Genomic DNA, 24,639 nt, shown 5'->3' with positions numbered 1-24,639 from the left:
CATTCCTGAAGATTTGCCCTGGTCTTTGATCCCTGCTGGTGAGACACGAGTGTCTCCAGCCCCAAGGGAAGCCAGCTCCTGGCATACATCAGCCTCGCAGGAGGACATGAAGCTGCCACAGGACAGGGCCACCTCAACGCTGAAGCAGAACATCCCAACTCCTGGAGCTGGCTCTCTCCTTCACACCAGTGTGCCTTGCACCAGCTTTGCCCTTGGTAGCATGCAGCACCGCTGGGCTGCAGCTTTCATAACTCTTTTAATGACATTATCTCTGCCATGAGATCAGATCTGCAGTCTGGGCACAGCCGCAGATCCTATTCAAAGCAGTGTCAGCACAAGCTCTGCTTCATTTCAACAGCCTGAGCTGCACTAACGATGGGAGCAGGCTCTGTACAGCGGTGGAAACACCCTGTTCCCCAGAGGAAAGCAATTCTTCTGCTGCAGGCAGCAGCCCAAATGTCAAGATAAGAGCTGTGACCCATTGAGGGACTGAGATACCTCTTGAGTCACTCCACGGGCAATGCGAAACCCATGAAGAAGTGCAATGGCCTGGAGCCATTTGCTGGATGTCTCTTCCAGCTGCCCTTTGGGGGATCGCAGACCTGCCTCCGCTGCCACCTTCATTTTTAATGCAAGTTGCAGGATATGGGCTGGAACATCACTACGGGGACACCAGGACACCGTGCCACAGCGGCTGCTGGAGCCCAGCACCACCAGGAGCGCTGCTGTGGACCTCTTGGATGATGAATCCTTGTGTTTTCATAAGCTTCAGTCTGCTCCACCCTGGGCGATGCGAGGGTCAGGGAAGCAGCCTGGCCCCAGGGCTGCCAGCCAAAGGGCTCCAGCACTGCCCTTCCAAATCTTCACTTCCAGAAGGGGAGCAATGCTGGGCCCTGAGAGCACACGCTGAACGGGCCTGGCTGGGAGCCCGTGTCTCACCTCTGCATCACAGAACTCCTCTCCATGGCTCTGCCTGAGCTCTCCCAGCACCCTCTTCCGTAAATCCCAGCAGGACTTGGGGAGCATTTTCCTTGCTTGTCTCCGATGGGATCCCCTCAGCCAGTGCTTTTCCCCTTGAGGGAGGGTTTGGAGGCAGGATCTGAGCCTGCTGCTGGCACACCACGAGTCCACCATCCCCTTCTGCTGCTTCTGCTTCCCAAGTGGTCAGCAGTACAAAAAACACCCCATCTTCTCAATTGGGCTCTCTGCTCCTCCCTGCACCACAACCAAAGCTCTCCAGGCTGCCTTGCAAAGCAGATTGCAAGAAGACCAACACGTCCCAGCCACTTTCCCTCAGGAGCTTTAACTCAGCTTTCCCAGCTGATCTGAGGAACAAGTCACCCTCTGGAAACATGCACCCTCAGCAAAGAAAGGCTATGTCGGAGCGTAACGGCCCTGGGAATGACCCTGCTTCTCTTGGGCCTCTGTTTATTCCTTCTGCAATAACAGGTGATCCCGACAAAGCCAAAAACCATCAGAATTAAGTTCCCTTTCAAATTCCTCTCCATTGAGCTATGAATCTTGGCATTAGCAACCTCCACCGCCAGCAGCTCCTGTCCCCTTGTCCCTCCAAGGCTTGCTGCTGCACATGGCCAAGCAGCCCAGTACCTACGGGACACACAAAGCAGGGAGCCAGCCTAGGCTAAGGAACTGCTTAAATCCCATTTTCTACCAGTAATTGCCTTTAGAGAGAAAACAAATGGGAGGTAAGAGACTGGCTGCCCAGCCCAGCAGCTGGGCTTGAGCCGGTGCCAATCCCTGGTGAGGCAGGAGAGCGATGGCAGAGCCAGGAAGGGCAGACCCGAGCGCAGATTTTTAGCACAAACCAGGTTGCTGGAATTTCTTCTGCTGGAGCTTTTTCCAATCTCCGGAGAGTCAGGCTGGCGTGCCGGAGCCTGCTGTGCCCCAGAGCCATGTGACATGCACTGCTCATCTCCTGCACTGCGGGCCACAGAGGCCGTGAAAGACAAGGGGAGAGGCACAACCTTGCACCAGGGAGGCGGCAGCCAGCTGCCCGGGCTAACCCGGGGCTCCGTTCCCCACGCGGCGCTACATCCACACCTTTTTTGACAGCTGAACAGCCCGTACTCTCAGCCAAATTCAGTGAAATGCTAAAAAGAAATAAGCAGGAGAAAAAAAACTCACTTGAAGGTATTTCAGTTTCTTCCTGATGCGTTGTGATGGGGACTGGCCTGTCTTTCAGAGTAACTTGAACCGTCCCTCCCCCAGGGCTGGGCTGCTGCATGCGCTCAGCACAGACAAGAGGAGGGTGCGAGTTTTGTGGGGACACGTCCCCCTCTCTGGCTAAGCCCCGTCCTGCGCACCCATGCTGACGTGTGGGGCAGGCGTTTACGCAGCTCCTGGCACAACAGCAGCTTTCAGCGCCGGCCCGGCTCTGCCCACCTCCCATGTGCAACCCAAGGAAAACACCCACTGCTTGCAAGATTTGGATGGTGCACACAGGGCATTGGGTCAAAAAGATGGGAAAAGAGGGAAGATGGTCCTGCTCCTTCCCACAGCCTCCTTGCACGGCCCAGGGGACCGTGGCAATGCCCACGGCGAGGGCAGACACCCTGCTCCCCAGCCCCTCGCATACGCTCAGCAAGGATGGGACTGCATCAGGCACCCAAAGAGGAGCTCACAGGGCAGGGTGCTGCAGGGCCTCAGGTGCATGGGGAGAGAGGAAGGCTGTTGTGCTCATTCAAACCTGGCTCCCAAGGGGGGACAAGCTTGTCACCCTCTGTGGCACATGTCCCTAGGGAGGTGTGGCAGGGTGCAAGCCCTGGGTGCTTCCCAGCACCCTTGGGGCAGCGGGGAGAAGCTGGGAGGGGGGGCAGAAGCCCCATAAATCATACTCTGGGCATCTGACAATCTTGGAGCTGATTGCTGTAAGACACGGCGGGCTGGGATGCCGGGGGCAGCAAAGCAGCACATGAAAAGTCTTTGTTTGCAGGATCCTGGCGGAGGATGGGGCTCACAGCCTGGGGGTCCTCATTCCGGCTGCAAAACAAGAGCACGCTTCTCTGTCCCAAAGCCGAGCGCACCCACCCCAGGGGGGGGCAGGATCCCAGCGAGGCGGCGACCTTCGCATGGAAATTCCCACAGTATCTCGTGAGGAAGCCAGCCCTGTCGCACTGGAAACATTGGCCGGTGTGCTGCTCATCAACCATGCTTGGCTTCTAAAGCAGGAAGACAGAGCATTGTAAAGCAGATTATACTGATTTGCTTTCGCACAGGGCAACGAGCGGCAGAAACAGGAAACATCACAATGGTCTTCAGTGTACCGGAGATGTCTCAATTGTTATACTCAGCAATACGCCTGTTCCTATTAATGTGCCATTCAGTTATTTAGAAGACCAACAGAAAATCCCTGCCAAAAGGGACGGACATCTTTTTGCTTGTTCCACCCGCCTTTGAAGCGGCCCTGCCCAAACCAGGAGGGTGAGCTGCCTGAAAACCAACTGTGCTGGATTCCCAGCGTACGGGGGGCGGTTCAGTGCTGCAGAGACAGACATCCCCTTCGGAGAGGCTTCTTAAGCTATTCCAGATGTGATCCAGCCAAGTTATTATGGCAACAAGGAAATAAGTGGCAGAAAACTGCTCACAAAATCCAACCGCTCTGCCTGAGGTTAGGAGGCACATTCCTGTGCCAAGCTGCAAACAGACCTTCGTGCACAGAGCCAGGACCAGCACCGGGGAAGCTGATTTCTTCAAGGAGGCGAACAAGAGCAGGGTTATTCAGCAGCCTTCGAGAGCAGCCAGGAGCAGCATGCATGTGCGCGCCAGGAGCAGACGCTGACCAACAAGCACTTCAACGAGGAACAATTTCTTTTGCCCATTTCTTAGAAATAAGCAGCACTGAGGACAAACTCAACAAACCCCAGCGAAGCTTCAATGGCTTTTCTAAATGGCTCGCACTGTGGCACCCCATCCCCCTCACTGTGTTTCTGCCCCTACCAAATAGGTCAGTGAACTAATCTGGGAGCAGAAACGTTGTTGGAAATGGCAAATAACAACTGACGGGCAGCCTGTGGTGTGCGGCACAGCATTGCAGATCCCCAGCACTGAGGCTCACAACAACGTGGGGCACGTGGAGAGATGCAGCTCATCCACTGAGCTCAAGCTCGGCTGGGGAAAGTCATGGGACGTGGCGAAATTCATCCAGAAAATGATCCCTTTGGAGAAGCAGCCCAGATCTGGATTAATCCCTTTTGGTCAGTGCCATGGGACTGCATAAAGACATCAGCTCACACAGTTACAGAGTAATTCGGGTTGGAAGGGGCCCCTCTGGCAGTCCAGAGACAGTCCAGACAGTCCAGACTAGACAGTCCAAGCCCCTGCCCAAAGCTCCCAGATCAGGGTGCTCAGGGCCGTGCCCAGTTGAGTCCTGAACACCTCCAGGGATGGAGATCCCACAAGCTCTCTGGGCAACTTAATATTTGACCAACTTCACCATAGAGAAGTTTTTCCTTACATCTAATCACGATTTCCCACATCAGGTCCCGGTCCAGCAGGACCCGCTGCCTGGGCTCGAGGAGGAGCCAGGGCACCAGCCCCACGCTGACGCAGTTGGGCAACTGTACACAAAACAAGCCCGTACCCAAAAAGTGACTGCACCAAAGAAGGAACAAGGTGGGACTGGGCCTGAGGCCAAGAATTGGCTCCACCGCAGCAAATAGGATGTGGTAGAGCAATTCATTCGTTCCTCTTTTGACCTTGAGTAGCTAAAGGCCATCTTTTGTACAGCCTCAGCATTTCAACTTGAAATAACTGATTTCAAGTCACCCCCTGCCCTAGAAGCCCTCCCTGAGCCCTCAGCTGGACGGGAAAGCTCAGCCAAGGTGAAGAGAGTAAGGGCATGGTCCACAGCCTCCCACCGAGGCCAGGGTTTCCTCTTTCCTCACCAGTGGGGTGTGCGTGGGGGAGGGATGCTAGCCTAGGGGAAAACCATGGGCGGCTGAAGGGAGAAGTAGCAAAGTAAAGGTCAGTAGGGCTTAGCCAGACTCCCTTGGAGACAACCTCTGAACTCTCCCGAGGCACCATGGGGGAAACATCAAGACTTCATTTCCCTTTCTCGGCAAGCCCCCGCTGTAGGCAGTGTGACAACCAACACGGGGAACAGCCCAGCACAGCAAGACCCTGGGGAATGCCAGCCCAAAATCCCTGCGAGACACACCCAAAAAGCCCTGGAAAGTGGTGCTACCTGAGTGCCCCTGAGGTGTCCCAGGAGATGGAGCTCCTGGGGACTGGGTTAATGCAGGGATGGGAAGGGTGATGCTGGCCCTGCACCCCAAGGAAGGATGATCTGGCAGCACCAGTTGGATAGTACTGTTACATGCTGGAAGCAATGGGATAGTGGGGTGCTATCTTGCTGCTGGCCAAAAACTTTTATAGCTAGCAGCCCTGAAAATGCCCCACGTCTCCAGCTGCTGCTGCAGACACTCACCCTCCTGGAGCTTGACACTCTGCAGGTAGAGAGGGTTCCTCAGCACGTTGCAGCGCCCAGGCTCGTCCTCCTTGGTGAAGAGCAGCAGGTCGGAGTAGATAAAGAGGGTCACCTGGAAGCACAAGAGCAGCAAAGAAGAAGCTATAAGGAATTCATCTCTTGGCACCGAGGCAGCATCCTGGAAAGATCCTCTACCCTGGGGAGAAACACCAGCCATGACAGGCAGCCCAGGCACCCCTTCTCTAAGGGGCTGATTGCTGCTACACCCCTCAGGGTGCTCCCAGCAAGCTTCGGACAAGGCTCCCCCTGCTTGGCAGCCACCTACCGAAGCTTGTGGAGTCCCATGGCAAGAGGGATAAACCTGCCCGACAGTTTCACGCCACACAAACACACCCTCTCTGCTCCCTCGTGTCACTTCCCATTTACATAAGTTATAAATCAGAGGAGCAGGAGGAGGGAATAAGTTGCCGACTAATCCCAGCACACTGGAGAAGTTGCAACCTAAAAGCAAATGTGATCTCCCTGAACACACTCACGAAGGAGCTTCTCGCTGTTCTCAGTCTTTGCGTGCCCCGTTTTGCTCCCCTTGAGAAAACAACAGTTTGGCTTTAACAACAGCAGAACCCACAAGAGCAGTTGCAGGGAACAAACCTGACACCTTTAAACCACGCTGACGGGTGGAAAGCAAACACTGAACCGAGTGTCTGCCCAGCTCTGTGCCTGAGCAGTGACTCAAGTGTCCTAGAAGCTGGGAGCTACTCCAGAGCAGTGGTAAGTGCTCACAACTCAAAAAGTAGATTTTGTTCTGCTTCTGGCTCTTGCCTGAGGTCCCCTGTTCAATCAGTACAGATTAAGTGTGATCTTTAAAATAAGAATGAGCTTCTCCACTGTAATGGAGATCCTTGACCCAGAAGCCTACAGAAGGTGGTAAGTAGCTTGGTGCAATCACTACCCCGGTAGCCGAGGTTTGAGCCTGTCAGAAGTTGGGGGCACACAGCAAAACTTAGAAGATGCCAGGAATCGGCTGCAATATGCCAGTGAGCATATTGGGTGCTGGACCTTCCACCTACTGCCAAACCACGCACTGCTCTCAGCACGGGACGCAGCATGTGAGCGCCCAGCTGCTTTTAACCGCGCCTTGGGATGCTCCCAAAAACCTCCCACAGCAAAGGGAAAGCTGCTTTGCAACACTGAGCAACAGCAGTGAAGGTTTTGTGGCCTTTTAGCAACCCTTTCGCAAAAGCAGAAAACAACCCAGCATCCCAGGGGCTTACTGGGAGCTGGCACCGCTGCCACCACCAAGTCACCCTTTGAAAGGTGACTTTGCTCTGGACAGGGACTGAGTCACTGTTTACGGGGACGCGCTGCCGGTACAGTTTGTCTCCATGCCCAGAGGCTGACAGACACATGTCAGGAAGAGGACAAGCTGGGTAACAGTTTATCACATGGTGGTGAGTCTCACGTCAGGGCAGCAGCATCTGGCTTTGAAACCAAAATCTAGCCCTTGCCACAAGATTTCTCCTTGCTGTGCAAATTCATTTTTGTGGGATTCTTAATAAGCACAAAGCTACTGGGGTAGCTTTGATTGACAATGAAACCAGGGAGTGTCTGTTTTCCTCTGTATTATTTGGAAAATCCCTTCCTCTGCTCTCAACACACTGTTGGCCTAGTGCCCACATTCACCCTCTTCATTACTTCAGACCTTATTATTAGTACAAGGAATAACGAAGTATAAACTGCATTATAAACTTTCTCCCATGCCTATCTTGTTCCAAAAGGTAACTTTTCTGGGACATGTCTGGTGCCATGCCAGGTCGCTCAGCCTCAAAGAAGAGATGTTCAGGGATTTTGAGAAGAGCAACTCAGCAAAGTGAAGGAGGTAAAAGCATGATCAGCAAGTGGTCACGCTGGAAATGGAGGAAAGAAAACAAAGACCTAATACACACGGAAGTTTAAAGGGTAGAAAAAAGGATAGAAGGATCTGCAGGAAAAAAAATATCACCTCAAATCCAAGAAGATTTAAATAGGGAATCATGGAAACAGAAATACACAAAAAGTATTTACAGGTAACATTGTGCTTTTATGGGAAGACGGGACTGATTGAATCCAGGCTGTAGAGAAGATAAAAGCGCAGCCAGTGTGGGTTACGTAAAAGCATCTCTATTAGATGCTGCTTCCAGGAAGACACTTGATTTTAGGGCAGCTCCACACAAAACCATTTATAGAGGTCCCTTTGCTCCTCCACGTTGCTGGGGGAAGAAAACAAGGGTGTCCCTTCCACCCACAGAGCCAGAGCCTGCCAAGAGCACCCCAGCGCCGCAAGGCCCGGGGCTCCAGCGGACCCTGCTCGCAGAGGTGGGAGCGGGACCGGCTCTGCGGGGCAGAGCACTTACCCCACCTGCAGAGCCGAGCACGGGGAAACTCAAAGCACGGATGACCCTAAGGCAGCAGCCAGCAGGTATAAGAGGAGGGGGCTGGAGTGAGTAATCTGGAGCTCTGCCTAGGGTTGCCATCACACCGCTGACAAGCTGTAACATGTCTCTAACAGCCCTTTGCAAACAGAGCTGGTATCTACCGTGAAAAAAATCACAGGGCTCATAAAAGCAAAAGAGCAAACAAAAAAGAAACGCAGCGCCTGAATTCATCCAGGCAAGACACAGAATCTACCAGAGTTGCTCCTTGGAGAGTCAGAGTATCTTTGTGTATTTCCCAGAACTAATTTCCTACCCCAAAATCAGAAACAGAACGACCGGCATGATGAAAGGACTCCTCTGAAGACAGAGCTAGGCACACCTGTGTTATTACTCGAGTGATCAAGGCCACACGGCAGTTGTCACACAGACCTTTTAGGGGGCTGTGAATAGATTTTACAGGGGGAAAAAAAACGTTTGTAGAGGCTGACACCGATGTCTCAGACACTGTTCATCTGGGTGTGCTCTGCACCACAGCAAAGAGCAAAGCCTCTTCTGCTGATAGATTTGACTAACTACAGAACATAACTGGCAAAGGGTTGTTACAGAAGGAAGGGGCACGTTTAAAGTGTTTACTAAAAGAAAACAAGAGAGAATGAAAGCCAGGAGGGAAGGTGGAAAGCAGTGGGTTAGTGTGCTTCCCCAAGATGAGAACAGGAGATCAACACTGGGACTGCTACAGAGCCCCACCGCAGGAAGGGGGAAGCGATAATCATGCCTTGTAAAGCAAAATACGGTAAGAAAAACATTATGAAAAGGTGCCCAGAAATTAAGCCTTGCAGCCAAAGTACCTTCACATTCAAGCTTAAGAATAGTTAACTCTCCTCCTAACCCCGTCCTCTCCTGCTCACCTATGCACGGAGAGCCACTGCTACCTGCATTACGACAAGGAAGACTTTGCGCGTTGCAACTGCAGTAGTGCATCAGCAGAGACACTGGCACGATGGATCAGTGCAAACCCCACCTGCTTGTCCCAGTGCTCGGCAGGAAAAGCCTGAGTCAGCGGACGCTTTCCGAGACATCGCCCTCTCTCTTTCTAGCAATAGTCTCATAGCCGTGCCCAGCAAAAGAGAGGGAGCTGAGGAAGCAGAGTGAAGCAGAGGCAGGTCTTTTATGATAGAGCTTTCAGATGCCAAAAGAGAACATGGTGATGATCCCCTGCATCTCTGGCCAGAGAATGCTGCCTGCAGCTGGCTAGAGAAATCCTATAATCCTTGGTGGGGAGCTCGAAGACGGGTATCCAACCCTAGGACTGATCCACACACATTTTCTATTTACCAGTACTGGATTCTTCTCCAGAAGAATTGGGTGCAACCCCAAAGAGAAACTCCAGTGATACCAGTATGAGGGTTGTATCTGCAAAGTTCAAGTGTCCCCAATCATTCAGCTGAGCTAGATGGATGAAGCTTTCTCAATCTTCCTCAATTTTTTCAGATCTTGATTTATCCTTGTAGCCCTCTTGTAAGACCATCCAAATTCTCAGTATCCTCTATGAAGCAGACATCACTGTTGGACTCATCAGACCAAGAATGACACAGCTCCCCACATACAGGGTGATATCACCCAGTCACTTCTTTTCAGTGCTCCCCTGATCATATGCTTCAAAGTCGTCGCTTTCTTGGCTACAGCTTTGCGCTGGCAGTTACTCACTTAGTTTTCACACAGACCAGAGCAATAGGAGAACATGATTAAAAGTAATCCAGTTACCGTCGTACATTAGCATCTCAGCCAGCTGAGCCCCCATCTAAAGAGAGAAGCAGTCTAGGCTTTGCAGGTGGGGTAGGTGTACACACATAGCCATGGCACTTTGGAGATGGGCATGAACTTCCCACATCAGGGAAACTTTACCAGCCTTCAGTGATAACACCAAAGCCTTTGAGTCATTGCTTTCCATCCTACAGCCCTAACTCTCTAAGCATGACCTGCTCCTTTGTTCCTGGATTTTTACTTCTGCATGTATCCACATTAAATCCATGTTCTCCAAGACTTCTCAGCAGTCTTTTAGGCCACAGTGCATTTACCCTCTTTTACCACCTCACACACTTTTTTCTGCCAAGATTATTTGGCAAGGAATTTATACACTCAGGAAGGAGTTTATATGCTCAGCTAGACCTTGATGAAAATACACCACCACACTTGCCAAAAGGAGATCCATGGTGAAGGCTTTAGCTGTCAACCTTAAACCTCACCTTGGCTTACCTGAATCAAATATTCTTCTACCATGAACATCAGGGGAGAGCAGGCACTGAAGACCTCAAGGGGTCACGCACCTACCCTCAAACACCAGCATAAGCAGTGGCAGTGCAGATGGGGAAATGGTGTAAAAAATGAGGAAGAGAAGGATATTAAGAAGCAGTGAAGAAGGGACAGAGTAAGTGGGACTAGTGTGGTGGAGGGAGGAGGCAAGGGCAAGTTTCTGGTATTCTCACCCAAATGAAAGTGTCTAAAAAAGGCTGAAAACCAAATCTTGAAACATCTGTGCCAAAGAGTAGGGTTTTGGTCAACCCACTGCGTTGGCCAAACTCAGCCACCCCCCAGAACAGGGACATGCCAACCCTGTCCCAGGCCAGGAGTGCCGGGAACTTGCAGCACAACACTTGGGATGAGAGAGAAAAGCCTCTTGCCCTGCAGAGAAGAGTATAAAACCTGGGCATGCCGGTCCACGTCCTCCAGACTCCTGGCAGAGCTGGGCGCTTTCAGAGTTCGAGGGAGGACCATCCTGATCTGCAGACCCTGCCGGGATGGCAGAAAAGAGAGCTGAGAAGGGGGCGAGCATGGCCCACGCTGAGAAGGTACCTCAGGGCTTTGGAAAGTTGCCTCCAGGTACCTTAGAGATGGACCGAGAAGGACAAAGCCCATGTTCGACACCTTGTGCGCAATCGCCTGCATCATGCTGGTTCCTCTGGCACTCCACAGGCTGGAGGGATTTCAGAAGACCATAAAAGCGGGAATCGCAACAAAGTCTAGACAGGATGTGATTAAGGCCTGAATAAGGATTGCCCCAGAGGTAAGGTCAGGGAAAGGACAGATCCTGGCAAGCCTCCAGAGAGATAGGTTGACTCCTTCAGGAGATGGGAGTTTGCTCAGTGATGAGGATGCAGTGCCAGACGTGGAAACTGCCAAGGGGAAAAGATTCTGGTTGGTTGGTTTTCTTTAAAGATTAAACAGGACCCTCCATCTCCAGCCCCTGCACCTGGGCTCTCCTCTCTCGAGCCACTTGGCCAAAGCAGGATAACATGCAGAAAAGAGTCCTGCAAACCGCAGGAGCAGTGGTCCAGTTTGAGAGAGGCTGGGTGGGAGGAGCAGTGGGAAAACAGAAAACCACATGGAGCAAGGGAGAAAGGACCGATCGGACACAAGACAGCCTCTGTTCGGGCAGCAGAGAACACTGGGGAGGGAGTGAGCTCAAGCCCAGCAGAAGGAGAAGTCAGAGCCCTTCTGTACCAGGGGAAACTCCATTGTGTCCAGGCCATTTTCGGTCTTCCTGGCTTCAGAAGTTTAGGTTCCCTTATCTCACAGCCCATCAGGACCAAAGCAGACACCCTTGCTCCACTGGAGAAGGGGAGTCTCTGGCTTTCCAGAGAGACCTGCACCAATTCCTTGAAGCTCTGCAAAGCCTGCCGTGACCCTGTGACATACTGCAGACATGAGAAAGCCCTTCCCCAGGGACATGGCTGATGTCCCAGTGTTGCTACCTACAACTGTCAGCTCCCGGCAATATGGGGCTCAGCACCACACCTGGGTTCACACCAAGGGAAAGGCTCCTGCCTTCCAAAGCAGACACTGCCACATGCTTGTTCCCATTCACTGCTTCTATTTTTTCACTACGCTTAGTCACAACCTCTTGCCTTGCCCCTCTGCCAGGCTTACAAAGACATCACGGCCTCAAGGCACCATCATTCTCAAACACTGCCTCACGTTCCTGGCCAGCGTACAGCATCCTGCCCTTTCCTGGCAGCAGCTCCAAGTGGGAAATCCTCTTCCAGCCTCACGCTCATCCTTAGGGTATCATAAGCAAACAGAGTCCTTTCCCTGATACGTCCTCCTTCTAATCCTGCCCACAGCTGGGTCTCTGAAATGGCTAACGTGGCCATTTGGAGACAGAGCAGTACACCTCCTCCAAACATGCTTGTCCTGAGGCTCTCCATCGTCTAAACATGAACACCCCCATACACACACATGCCCCACCCACGCTGCAAATGGCCTTAGTTATTCATAATTATTCCACATTTGGCTGCTACTACAGACCTCTGAGTCTGACCTGAAAGCAAGCAACTCCAAACCACCCAGGAGAAGCATCCTGACTTCAGGCTGGCCACCATATTTCCAAGCCATCGCAGCACAGCTGTGCTACACAGCCATGTGTGTACCTGATTTTCATTCATGCAGGTGCCCAGAAGACCCTGAGCAGCAAAGAACAGCAGAACAGACAGGGGAAGAGTTTTATTTACAAATCAGTGACAAGTTTCCTAATGGATCATGCAATTTTTCATGTACTTTGGCAGAAAGGAAAAAAAAAAAATAATGACTCAAGTCAAAGCAAGTGATGAATTACATGTTGAAAACCAGAAAGAGAGAGGAGTCACTTAACATGACACAATCTTGTACTGTTGTACTCTTGTACAGGCCAGCAATATGACGTGTCTCTGGTATTCTACTGTCGGCCACCCAGGAGGTGTTACCCAGAAACCAAGATTAGTCAAGTAAAAATTCCTCTATGGCTCTGCGAAGATGACACATTGTTCACTCCAACTAAATTCAAAACAAAATTATTCTGTACAGTCATGAGATTCTCTGAAAACGCCCCAAAAGAAACGGCAGTCTCCTTCAGCACTAGTGCGCAACGCGTGAGTGGGCTCTCCCAACTGCCGCTTCCTCTGTCCCAAATTCCAGACTTTACAGTTGGATGCAAGTGAAGCCAGCAGCAAATGTAATCAACACTTCCAAACTCTGCCAGTTTGGATGTCGAAAGTTGTCACATACACAGGTTCAGCATGTAGCCAAAGCTTAGCTGTTTCCCCAGATTTTTAACATTTTAACATCCCCCTCCGATAACATTGCAGAAAAGAAGCTGAAGTAAGAAAAAAGAGAGAAATTTGGACAAGACATGTGACCAGTTTCAGGAACTAAATTTCTGAAATCCCCCGTAACAAGTTCTCTGTCTAGCTCTCGAACCTGGCACAAAATGTCCTCAAACTGTCTCTTTCTGAGTCTGCCGGTGGCCTCAGCTGCCGGGCTGTAACCGGCATGCATTTGCCATGCGCAGTTTCTTCTTTGTGAGCATGAAGGAAGACAAGAAAAAAAGTTGATTTCTAGCAAAGAAGAGTTTTGATATTTAGTTTATCCCACGACAAACTGACTACAAGTTTTTCCAAATATCATATATTAATATAAGTACTGCACAATAAAACATTTCCCTTCTCAATCTACTATATAAGACTGCAGAAGAGCATGTTTAGAAAGCTCAGACAGCATGGAAAGAGTCTTACCTGTATAGTCCTGCTTCTGCTCTCATGAAGAAGCAGCTCCTCTGACAGAAGCAGAGTCCGGGCTGGGTTGCAAAGGTCTAGGGGCTACATTTGAAAGGGAAAAAAAAAAAAAACCAGAAAGAGTCAAACCTTCCACTGGAAGTGTGGTTTGCCAGAAAAACTTTCCGCCCACCAAACCCACTTTTTCTTCCCTTTAAGCTGTAACTCATTCAGGGAGAAGCCACCCCACACCGCACTCAAAAGGACAGAAAGTCTGCAGTCCAGCTACACGATAAAAAGAAGGCCTTACACTTAACACCTACGTCAGACCCATCTATAAAAAGACAATCAGCCGCTTGCCTCTTCGTACGTTAACTGTTCTGCACAGCGCGGGCTTGGTTATGGGTGCTTTTTAGCAGGAAACACAACCACAACAGTGGTACATTAGGTTCTCACGTCCCTCAGACAAGAATATTTGCTACATGATTTTATGGATTGCTCTCACAGTAAGTTAAAGCGACTTCAAGAAGGCTGCCCTTTCTCGTGCCACGCTGCACGCTCAGCTCCCCAGTCAGCGCCTTCTCTGTTTAATGCTGGAGAAGAACAGGACAGGTTCAGTTGTCCAGACTGCAGAACAAACCCTGCAAAACCAGCCCAGGACGATCCCCCTGAGCAGCACGGCCAGCAGGCACGTGAGGGTACCTGCACAGGGGCCTTGCAGTATGAGACAGTGTGAAGCACAAAAAAGCAGTTCCTGAAGTGGCAGAAACACCCCAGGCTCAATCCAAGACACAAGTTTTGGGAGTGAAGGGCCAGAAGTGCCAGTTGTGTTCCTACCAAAAGGCAGACGGTGCACACAGCCAGGGCTGGTGAATGCACTGGTGCCAACGTGAACGGCCACCCAGGTGCCGCCAGGGAGGACAGAGGTGAGCATAACCCTGTCCCCCAGCACCAGCCCAGCCCCACACTTGCCCCCAGGCAGTCCGCTAGCTCAGGCCAGAGGGACAGACAACAGGGATCGTGGGTTTGAGCCCAAAGGAGATCACCAGTCTGAGCTGACATGACTGTGTCATTGCTGCTAGCAGGGGAGGACGGAGGGTTCCCCACAGCCTCAGAAATAAAGGTATTCATCAGTAACGTACTTAAATATACAGGATCAGATGAGGTTTTCTAGGGTTCTGGCCATATGAAGGACAAAATGGAAGACACAGAGGTAGTTAGGGCTACTACCACCAAATTCAGGGCTAAATTTTAAGAAGACCATTTATGGAACTGGGGAGTGAGAACATCCTCTGTCAAGCCATTACTGCTCTAGATCCTTGTCCATGATTTTAGTGCTGGCCACCAGCTAAACTAAAAAACCTTTGTTTGCACACTATAATTAACAGCACAAAGAACCCACGGGAAGAAACCGTATTGATCTTCAATTACGCGAGGTTGGTGGCTGAAGCCCAGAAGCTGGGATACCTTCTCCTGACTCAAGCAAGCACCTGAGGACCAGATCTGAAAGCTGAAAAGGAGCTTTCTCTTGGTCAGGACACAACTCCCTTTGAGAAAGTACCCAGCACTGTGCCGAGTACAGCCAGCTCCAGAGGAGAGAGCTGAGGATGACAGGGGATCCATGCATTCATGGTATATACTGCTGGGAAATATATCCACATGCATGACAGCCTGGACCCAACCTACAGCAGCAAGCTCTGACACAACCTGCTGCGCTGGGCACTGATTGCATTAGAGCCATAACACCTCGCTTCCAGCTGTGCTTACCTGCACAAAGATGGGGAACACCAGCACTTTGGGAGCCAGCGTCACATACGTGCCGTAGCTGGAGTGCGGGATGTGTGGCCTCACTATGGTACAGTTCTGGTAGTTCCCATAGCTCTTCATCGTCTGCACAGTCTTCATCAGCCTGGATTTTCTCCCAGACCCCATGTGCGATTTCCCTTTACATGCATTTCCTGGACCGACAGAGGAAGCAGAAAGAAACACAGAATCAGAAGAGAGCTCCCGCAGAGCTGCTGGACGCTGCTGGCTCGGCTCCTGCCCTCACAGGCTGGAGGAGGGCACACAAAGCCTAAGGGGAATAGCTGGAGCCGAGAGCTGCAGGGACATTCGTCACTGTGCTATCAAAGGTTCCCAGGGATTCATGAAATAACAGCACTGACTTAATTTTCCCTAATGCAAAATGAGATGTCTCTTGACATTTCTGCTCAACCAAGAGCAACTCACTTGCTGGACCAAGGACTGAACTGGATCACGCCAGCAGCACAAACACTTCTATGCACGTACGAACGAAAACCCAAGGAAGTCACAGCAGGCTCAGCTGCAGGCTGAGGTCTCTGGGTGTACGCTGCCTTCCGCACAATTTATGAATACGGTACTTTGGAGGAAGAGATGCAGTAGTATTATACACACCTCCCTATGCAGTACTGAAAGTATGAAATAAGAAATACAGAAAACCCCAAACACAACTTTAAATAGTCATTCCTGAATCACAGGAGCACCGAGGAGGTTCCCACCATCGGGGAATACCTACCCGCACCACTGAACCCTTCCCTTTCCAGGGAGGGGAAAACCATCTGTGACTAACTCAGGGTGGGAGAAAAAAAGAAACCACTGGAAATTTAAACCCTGGGACATTTTTATCCACACAAGTCCTGCCTGCTCTGGATTCTGGGCATGGGAGTTAGCAAAGTGCAGGAATTTCACGTCATGGGGCACTGGGTGGTGGGTTAATCACAGTTTTTAGAAGATACTAAGATTAGAGGTGTCAGAGAAAGGGACAGAAGTGATAAACACATTCATGCGCATGGGATCAATCCATGCCTTTCCAAATCGCTCCCAGGGATGTGATGGTTACTCAGACATGGGGGTGTATTTATAAAGGATGACCTCATTTTGCAGGAGGCTGGCACATCGTCCACTGTTTTTCAGCATTACGTTTCGACGCTGGAAAAAGTCCAAGCAGCCTGACTGGTTTTTCGCTCTGTCCCTCTTCATCGCAGAAAGCCGTTATCCTCATTCAAAGGAGGGATTACACAAAACCTTTCCTTTGCAGCCTCCCACCTCAGCTGGTCGAGCAGAGCTACGGCATTTCCCAACAAGCCAACACCAGCTACTGCGGCCACTCCACTCCTGCCAGTCTGCATCGTTAGAGGCCAGGGGACATTAGGCGGTATGTCAAACCAGTCCCAGAATCTCTAATGTAATTGATAATCCTGTGATTAAAAGCATTATTGATAATAATCAACAATTATCATTGTTCCCTGCTAGCTACTGCATGGGTGAGTCCTTCCTTCCCCTATTGCTGGGCAATTGCTGCTATAGAGGATTTCTAAGCCCTTTCCTCCCAGCCCAGAGGAATGCCTTTAAATACGTCCAGCAAGCTCCCACCAGCATTTTGTCTCGCGAGCACAGGCACGGGACGTGGGGTGCTCTGAGGATGCTCTGCCTGGATAGAAACTACCGTTTCCTCAGCACCGGCGCAATGAGGCGAGAGCATCACAGACTGCTGGGAGCCGGTGCCTGTACGCACAGCTGGCTGTGAGCAACAAGATGGTTTGGTGGCTGATCTGTTGGAGGCAGCGGTGCTAAGGATGGCTTTATGCATCCTCCTCCCCAGACCCATCACATGGAGCCGGGATGAGACCAACACACAGGACCGGAACCAGAAAGGAGCTGCCGAGCTGCTGCCCGCTGGGCTGCTCTGCTCTCAGGTGTGCTGGGAGAGCACGGCTGCCGAGCAGGGAGCGGTTGTGAAATATTTCCCATTAAGGACGTTAATCCATTAGGCCCAAGGGCCTCGGCGTTCTCTGGTGACCCCAGCATACAGTTTTGGCCATCTCTGGTGTCCCCAGGCCCACAGTGCACATCTCTCCTGCCATACGCAAGCTCCCATCAAAGCAGCAACAGGACCTACCCCGCTGGGGACAGAAGGAGGGACAGGTTCATGTTCCCCAAGAGCCCTTAACCCCAGACCATGTCCCGCTGGGCACCAGCAACCTGTGCTCTGTCCTAAAACTTGCAGGCACCTACTCCAACAGGAACTGAATAGGTCTCTAACCAAAAATTCGTGCCTTCTTCAAAAGAAGCCCCACTGAAAAATTGAAGTGTTTTCTCCCTCCCTCCTGAAGCTGATGAACCAAACCAGCTTGGGTCCAGCAGGCAGAACTCTCCACTTGGATTTTAACATATCCAGGTGAGAAACTGGAGCATTAGCCCAGGATCCTCCCCCACAGCGATATCTCAGGAACATGTATGAGCAACCCCTCCTGCAGCCCCCTGCTAGAGCGGTGTCCCAGCAGAGAAGCCCCAGCATCCCCCCCTCCTTCCCTCCAGCCACCCAGCCCCGGGCATTTCTGCTCCCACCACGGCAGCTTTCTGCACAGTGGCTTCTGCCTTTGCACTGTAACCAATACCCATAATCTTCCCAAGCAGAAATGAGCCAAAACACTTCTGGACACGGCTCAGAACAGATAAGGTCTCATCCAAAGCAAATATACGAACCTACCCAACATTACATATTCCATTAAGTATTAGGAAATAGCGCATTTGCTTTCAGAGAAACGCCAGCAGAGCCAGACCGTGCTCTGTTGGCAATCCAGACCTGTTGTTTACTGCTTGCTTTAACAGCCTGTCTTTGCAGGGGGGTGGCCCTCATGACCTAAAAGGTTGTTTCCACCTCTAAGTGCAATAATCCTGACAGTTTCTCTTTTCCCTTTTTCATGGTTGCACTGCCAGATAAAATCAAAACGTGAGAGACAGTTCAACATAAGACAGATACAATCTGTCTGGGCTGTTCAGGATCTGCGTTTCCTCTTACCCCTAAATCACCTCATTTTATCAGAGGAATTCATCACCTGCACAAGTCCTCTTTTCTGCACACTGGCACAGAAACGCGTCCAGCCTGCGCGAAGCATGAGCTCCTGTCACTGTGTGACTGGTGGCCAGCTCCGCACCGCCGTGCTTAATTGCTGCTCAGGTTAACTAGTGCATTCTTCCCTCTGAAGACTTAACATTAAATAAACTGAAAACAATCACTAAAAATTGTTATGGGAAGAAGCCCAAGTCTTTCAAATTCCACCCTGCTGTAAGAACAAGTCCTCATGGTCCAGCTCATCTTTTCACAGGATCCGCAAACAGCAGGAAAGAGTTGCAATTACCCACGGTACAAAACATCCCCTGCAGTTGAGCTGTGGAAAATTCTTCTGGCCGCAGAGCTCCAGGGCTGGGAGCACCCAAGGCACAGGGGCCTCGGACCCACGCTGCTCCCTCCTGCTCCCCGGCACCCCCACCATGGCTTTGCCAGCCCCACACTTTGCCTTCTATGGACACTGCCTCGCCTTTACAGGCAGCACAAAATTTTCTAGCTGGAAATTGTGCTGATAGCGGTGCTCGCACCAAGGAGGGACTGCTGAGTTAAAGACACTCCTGCAAGATCCTGCCTAGGAGGTCAGCTCTGCTACAGACAGGCAGCTTATCCTAAGGGCATCCTAACAGACCAGGGTGCAAGCGTGGCCTCCCAAAGCTCCTGAATCAATGAACTGGCAAGAGGCGGTTCTGCATGGAGCCGGGCGTGCTGAAAATTGCAATTGCAAGTTCAACAGCAGCCAGTGAACGCCCTAGGGAGCATCTCCAGGCCTCACTGCTCTTGGTTTGTTTCTGTCCCCAGTTTCCCACTTGAAATGACAGTCACCTGTTGACATCTAGTTCAGGAAGACCTTGTGTTAGTCTCTGCTCCCCCTCTCACAGCCCAAGATTCATGCAGTGCCCTGCCACACACCTCACCCCACTCCTCCTGCAAGCCCATCCGTGCCCGGTTCTCCAGGATGACCAAGCACACCCGTTGCAGAAAACGAGCTTATGCTTCAAAGGGTTCTTGAGGAGAGCTGGTCCAGAGACTGCCAGAGACCTTGCAGCAGCCCAGGAAATGAGTATTCCCCAAACCTGGCACTTCAGCCTGCACTAATGTCTGTACAAATCTGAGTCATGGCCATCCTCACCACCTTAGTAATAAAATGCAACTCAAAGCAGGGGCCATAGTATTGGCATCCCCAGCAGTTGAGCTGTGGAAAATTCTTCACGTACAAGAAGCTAAACACGTCACGGAGCAGCCCAAGACACATCTGGGGAACCGCCACAACAACAATGCTTAGCGTTTTCACACTTTATGCTTTCATCATGCCCCTGATGGAAAGTCCCTGCCACCAGCCTCCCTTCTTCAGCTGCTCTGTGATCTCCCACAGAGACCTTCTCACCATGAGGCTCACCCAGTGACATCGTGCTCTCCTCTGGGCTCCTGGGGGTAGGGTTCTTGCTTTTATGTTTGACGCAGAGAGTAGGAAGATTATACCACCCAAAAGCCCCAGGCTTCTGCCGCTGTCCTCAAAACATGAGGGACTCCGTTGCAGCATTGCAGGGCTAAGGGCAAGGATTCGCTAGTGCTAGAAAGACCACGTTTAGCTCTGCTAGGTGCTCTGAGTAGCGTTTTCGGCACATCGGCAACTTACCCACAGTAGCATTGTTCTCTTGATAGACAGGCCTCAGCAGCTGTAAGACACAACCCAGAAAGGACACAGTCACCTGAAGCAGGTTTGAGATAGACTTCACAACAACCAACTGCAAATTTTAGCATGCCAAACCCAGCAAAGCCAAAGCACTCCAAGAGAGGTGAAAATCATTTTTGCCCTATTGCCAGCAGAAAATGAGAGCAGTGACTGCACTGTGGTCTACGCAGTGGAAACAATTCCCATACCCTTACCCCTTGAGTGAGCCCTGGGAGGAGGCAGCAGGTCATTCACCCCGGCTCTACAGTCCTAGTGGTAAACGTTTTAGAAAAATAGTGAAAACTCCACCACAGGTCTGGCTTGTAAAAATGGCATGTGCTCTAGCAAACATTCAGAGATGATGCTCAATAAGGCTGAAGCACGGGCCAAGAGAGGATCCAGCGAGCACAGCCAACAGCCACATGCAGTAACTTGAGCGTGGGGCTGGGAAGGAGCCCTACCTGGCTCCCTGGGTTCAAAGGCGCTAAGATGATGTAGTTCTGGTCCGCAGTGGAGGGGACCCGGGACAGGGGTGGCATGGTGTTCTGGCTCCGCTTGCCGACCTCCGTGTACCTCTCCCAGCTGTTCAGCACCAGCCCATCGCTCCCGTCATACAGTATGTGGCAGCTCCGTCGCTGTTCGGGCCGCGGGGGCATGGTGCCGTTCTTTTCCCGCTTGTTGGGTGGTGACTGGAGGTCGTAGGCAGACTTGCAGGATGATCTGCGGATCATGCCTTCGTGTCCTGACTTGACCTGTGGGACGAGCCTCCAGACCAGTAGTATGATCTCAGTGGGACAGTTCCTGAAAGAGATGGCATGGGGCAAGTCAGAGATGGAGCAGTATGGAGTGAGGCACCCCGCATCATTCAGACAGCCATGAGCCCTGCAGTCCTTCCTCCCTCTAATGCCTCTGCCCCTGTCCCGCCGTCCCCAGCCCCTGAATCCTTTCTTCTTCTACTCCAGAGAATCTTTTCCCAGTGTCCTGCATCCCTCAAAGCCTTCCCCTTCCTGTAGCCACTCAAAGCTCCTGCTGCCCTGCGCTCCCTCAAACCACCCCTCCCAGAGCCCCGCACTGATGCTTTGGGTGAATACTCACCGGATTTCGTGTGCCAGCTCTACACATTTCCAGTGCTCCACAGACTGCTCATTCAGCTGCAGCACCGTGTCAAGTTGCTGGAGACCCGCCTTTTCTGCTGGGCCACCTACGGAGAGAAGAGACAAACGCCAGTCACCTGCTGGACAGAGAGCTGAGAATATGAGGGGGAGAAGCCCTGGGGCTAGGGGACACCCAAATAGCTTCACAGCTTGCACCACCCACTCCTCCAAACCCAGTCTGTTTCCTCGAACACCCACACCTGAAAATGAGGTAGGGCCAGCTAGCCTGGAGCTTCACCTTCCAACATGCACGCGCACACACACAGTGTCTGGGACAAAGTCATAAACGCTCTCTCAGAGCTATCGCACAAACTTCCCGTGTTCCCTGGTGTGCAGCGGGGAGCACCAGGGTACAGCAGAGACACCAAGTCCATCCCGCAGGTCCACACCAAGAGGGTCTACTCAGGCAACTGAGGGCTCCTGTGACCCTGCTCCCCTCTGTGCCCCTGCCTGACATCCCCCCCGTGGATGCTTTCCGCAGGTCTCCCAACCAGCCTGACAGTTCTCAGGTTGGAGAGGGAAGGGAACAAAATCTCTGCAAATTACTGCAACACACTGCCAAAATAGTGACACAGCGCTAACCCAGTGGCCTCTGACCTCATCAGAGGCAACAGAGAATGCATTAAGTGAAGTTTCTTGGAGGTAACGAGAGTCCTGCAAGGCATGGGAGCTTCTGAATCACAACATGCTCTGGGAAGCAAAAAGGAGCAGAGTCATTCATTCAAATCAAGAGGGATAAAAATGATCCGATCTCTTACCGGAGTCCACTGCCTGCACACGGACTGGGGAGTCACAGCAGATTGTGAAGCCAAACCCATCGCTTCCTCGAGGGATCGTAATCTGAAGAGAGACACCGGAGTCACCCTGTTAAGTGGGAAAGCAGCCACCGCGTGTGATCAGCGAGCATCCTCCCTTTCACCCACACGCTGCCCCGCAGCCTTTGGAAACGCAGACACACAGCATTTCTAGAAGCTGTTGCAGAGCCCAAAGGAACCGTCACTCTGTGAACCCCACGGACAACGGGTCTCTCCCCTGCTGCAGCCAAAGTGGGGTGGAAAGGGTGCTAAAAAGCAATGTGAAATCGAGCCGAAGATCAACAGAGAGGAATGCTGCAAAATGAGCGTTTATTGAGCACACACAAGTCTCCACTCACGACTCTTGCAAGGGTAAGGAAAGGTCTGATAAGCCATCAGAAAGGAAAACCTGGCAGTCTGGCTCTGACACTGATTTCTAACACAGCTTCCCTAAGCAAGTCACTTAAACATTTCATTTCCAGTTGGGTAATACAGAAATAGCAGCACTCCTCTGCTCCAGAGGAAGCCCCAAGGATCGGCACACTCCTGTCTGCGAGGCATCTGTGCTGGAGCGGGCTCTGTGTGCATCTCCCCATTAGCTGGGGCGAGTATGTTTTCTCTCGCTGAGTTTGGAGAGGATGGATGCTGTGTTGATTTAGGCTCATTTCTCCTCCTGATTCAAGAAGCATTGAGCTTATTAATAAAACGATATTTATTTTTTGATGTTGGCTTCCAGCAGCGGCTCAGCATGACAGTTCCTCTAAATACCTGATTATCCCCCCAGACGTTTGTCAAGATCCTTGTTTTACTGACAGGGAAAAGAAAAGAAAAAATCCAACATCTGACCTGTATTATTTTGAGAACAAACAGTCAGCGAGAAGATGAAGAATTCAGAAGGAGCTGCCAAGGAGGGGAACTGGTTCCTCGCTCCTTTGCCACGGGAGGGCAAACACAGCAAGCTTTCATTTCTCTGCACCTTGTCGCTGCTCGATTGCTCGGCATAAAATCAGGCTTCAGAAGAGAAACTGTCTTTCCCTGGCAGGATCAAAAAGTAGGTCCAGTCCCACTACGCTGAGTATTTTTCTCTCTGGAGTTTGTTGGATCCTCAAACAGGGGAGGAGGCTGCTCTGTACCTTCGAACCGACCCCACATCTCAAATATAAAGCACAGGGGATCCGAGTCCTGCAGAAGTGTTACCACTGGCACCTCGGGAGCCAGCCCAGCATCTCTCCCACCATGGAGACTCCACGGTCACTTCCCAGCCCAAAGCTTCCCCCGCGCCGAGAGGTCTCCCACTCCGTCTCCCTGAGCTGGCTGGCTCTTGTCCACCGCCAACGGAGACACCTTCCCTGTGCTACTAAATGGCAGCTTCTCGCTGCTGGCGGTTCACTTTCCTCAGCTCCCACCACCAGGGCCGTTACAGGGAGTTGAACGTCCATTTTTGCCGCTGTGCACAGAACTAACAAATACAAGCATCTGACATAAGCTGGAAGGCGGGTGGCAAGATGGTGAGAGACTCCAGCACCGCGGAGGCTCACCGTACCCATAACTTTGTCAAAAGATGCGGAAGAAATTGCCAAAATAGAGAACTGAGGTCTAAGACAGAAATCACAGTCAGTTGTCATTGATACAAAGCAGAGAAGCATTCCCGCATGAGACAGTCACTATAGCCCTGACAAGGAGTGGGCATTTTTAGTTAAGCTGGTTCTTTGTGCAATTCCCAGTATACACTGTCCCCCACCAGAGCTTTAGCATGACATGAAAGATTAGCACAGGAGTGCAGAGAAACGCTGACCATGAGCTGGGACCCCCAATCCAGACTATAGGGGGGAAAATCGCGTTCAAAAGTGCAGGAGCCTGGGACCTACACAAGCAAAACCAGCACCCGGCGTCGCACACCGAGCAGGTCCAAGAGAACTTGCACTGGCTTTTACAGAGCACAGCAATTTACTTCTCATAAAGCAAGTCGCCATTGGTTGTAACCATCTTCAAGCAACACTTGACTCCCAAATACATTCACATTAAAGCAATTTTTAAAAAGAGATAGTAGCAGCCTGGCAGAGACTCAGCTGCCTGCTGTGCCTGTCTCTCCTCTAATGAATGGTAAATTGAGACACCACCTCACAGCTTAGCACTTTCATCGTCGGCATGCCACCCTCCAGTTGCACACTGAATGCTCCCCCTCTATCCCCATTTACACACTGCAGCAACGGGCAGAGATCAGCCAGAGACAGCTAGCTGAAGATGCTTTCCTTGTACTCCCAATATTCTCATTTACCAATTACAACTATAGCAAATCAACAGCCTAGAAACAGCACACACAGAGCCCAGAAATGGCAAGAAAGCCCACAGACACTTGTAAACTCTACCGAGACTTGCAGCAATGCGCACACAAATGCTGGCACACAGATTTTTTTGCCACGGGAGATACAGACCTGTCTGTATCTCCGCTCCGAGCACACCTTGCAGAGTCCATTGAAGCGGTTCATGGCTAGAAACCCTAAACTCGCCGTTAGCCCATGAAAATCCAGTCCCCCGAAGCAGCCGTAATCCCGATCTCCTTGTATCACATGAGTGTGGAACAAACCACAGTCAAACTGGCATGACCGCCCATGGGAACCCAGCTCCAGAGAAGAATGGCAGGAAGCCACCTTTCACCTCCCCAGCCCCTCTCTGTGCTGTATGCCGCTTTACGATAAGCCAGAGGGCTTCCTGAAAACCCTAACTGACAAGGAAGAGAGAGAGTTTTATATTAAAATTC

The 24,639-nt window shown here is 51.4% G+C and overlaps 1 protein-coding gene across 2 annotated transcripts in view; it reads right to left on the bottom strand.

Annotated features, from left to right (window-relative positions):
- Positions 1 to 24,367, bottom strand: part of RGS3 (regulator of G-protein signaling 3) — a 64,963-nt gene extending 40,596 nt beyond the window's left edge. The window contains exons 1-9 of one of the 2 annotated variants that reach the window (XM_009326372.1): positions 24,314 to 24,367; positions 21,843 to 21,924; positions 21,026 to 21,131; positions 20,392 to 20,731; positions 19,899 to 19,934; positions 19,173 to 19,182; positions 15,153 to 15,343; positions 13,407 to 13,490; positions 5,441 to 5,558 (exon numbers count right to left, since the gene is read on the bottom strand). In XM_009326372.1, the coding sequence (XP_009324647.1) occupies positions 5,441 to 5,558; positions 13,407 to 13,490; positions 15,153 to 15,343; positions 19,173 to 19,182; positions 19,899 to 19,934; positions 20,392 to 20,731; positions 21,026 to 21,131; positions 21,843 to 21,924; positions 24,314 to 24,367 (1,021 nt within the window). Of the gene's footprint in view, positions 1 to 5,440; positions 5,559 to 13,406; positions 13,491 to 15,152; positions 15,344 to 19,172; positions 19,183 to 19,894; positions 19,935 to 20,391; positions 20,732 to 21,025; positions 21,132 to 21,842; positions 21,925 to 24,313 lie in introns of both variants that reach the window. The other variant, XM_009326371.1, reaches the window with a different exon arrangement.
- Between the last annotated feature and the right edge of the window lie 272 nt (positions 24,368 to 24,639).

Source organism: Pygoscelis adeliae, unplaced genomic scaffold, assembly GCF_000699105.1.
Source record: "Pygoscelis adeliae isolate BGI_AS28 unplaced genomic scaffold, ASM69910v1 Scaffold436, whole genome shotgun sequence".
Lineage (NCBI taxonomy): Eukaryota > Metazoa > Chordata > Aves > Sphenisciformes > Spheniscidae > Pygoscelis > Pygoscelis adeliae.
This window is presented reverse-complemented; position numbering and strand designations above follow the sequence as displayed.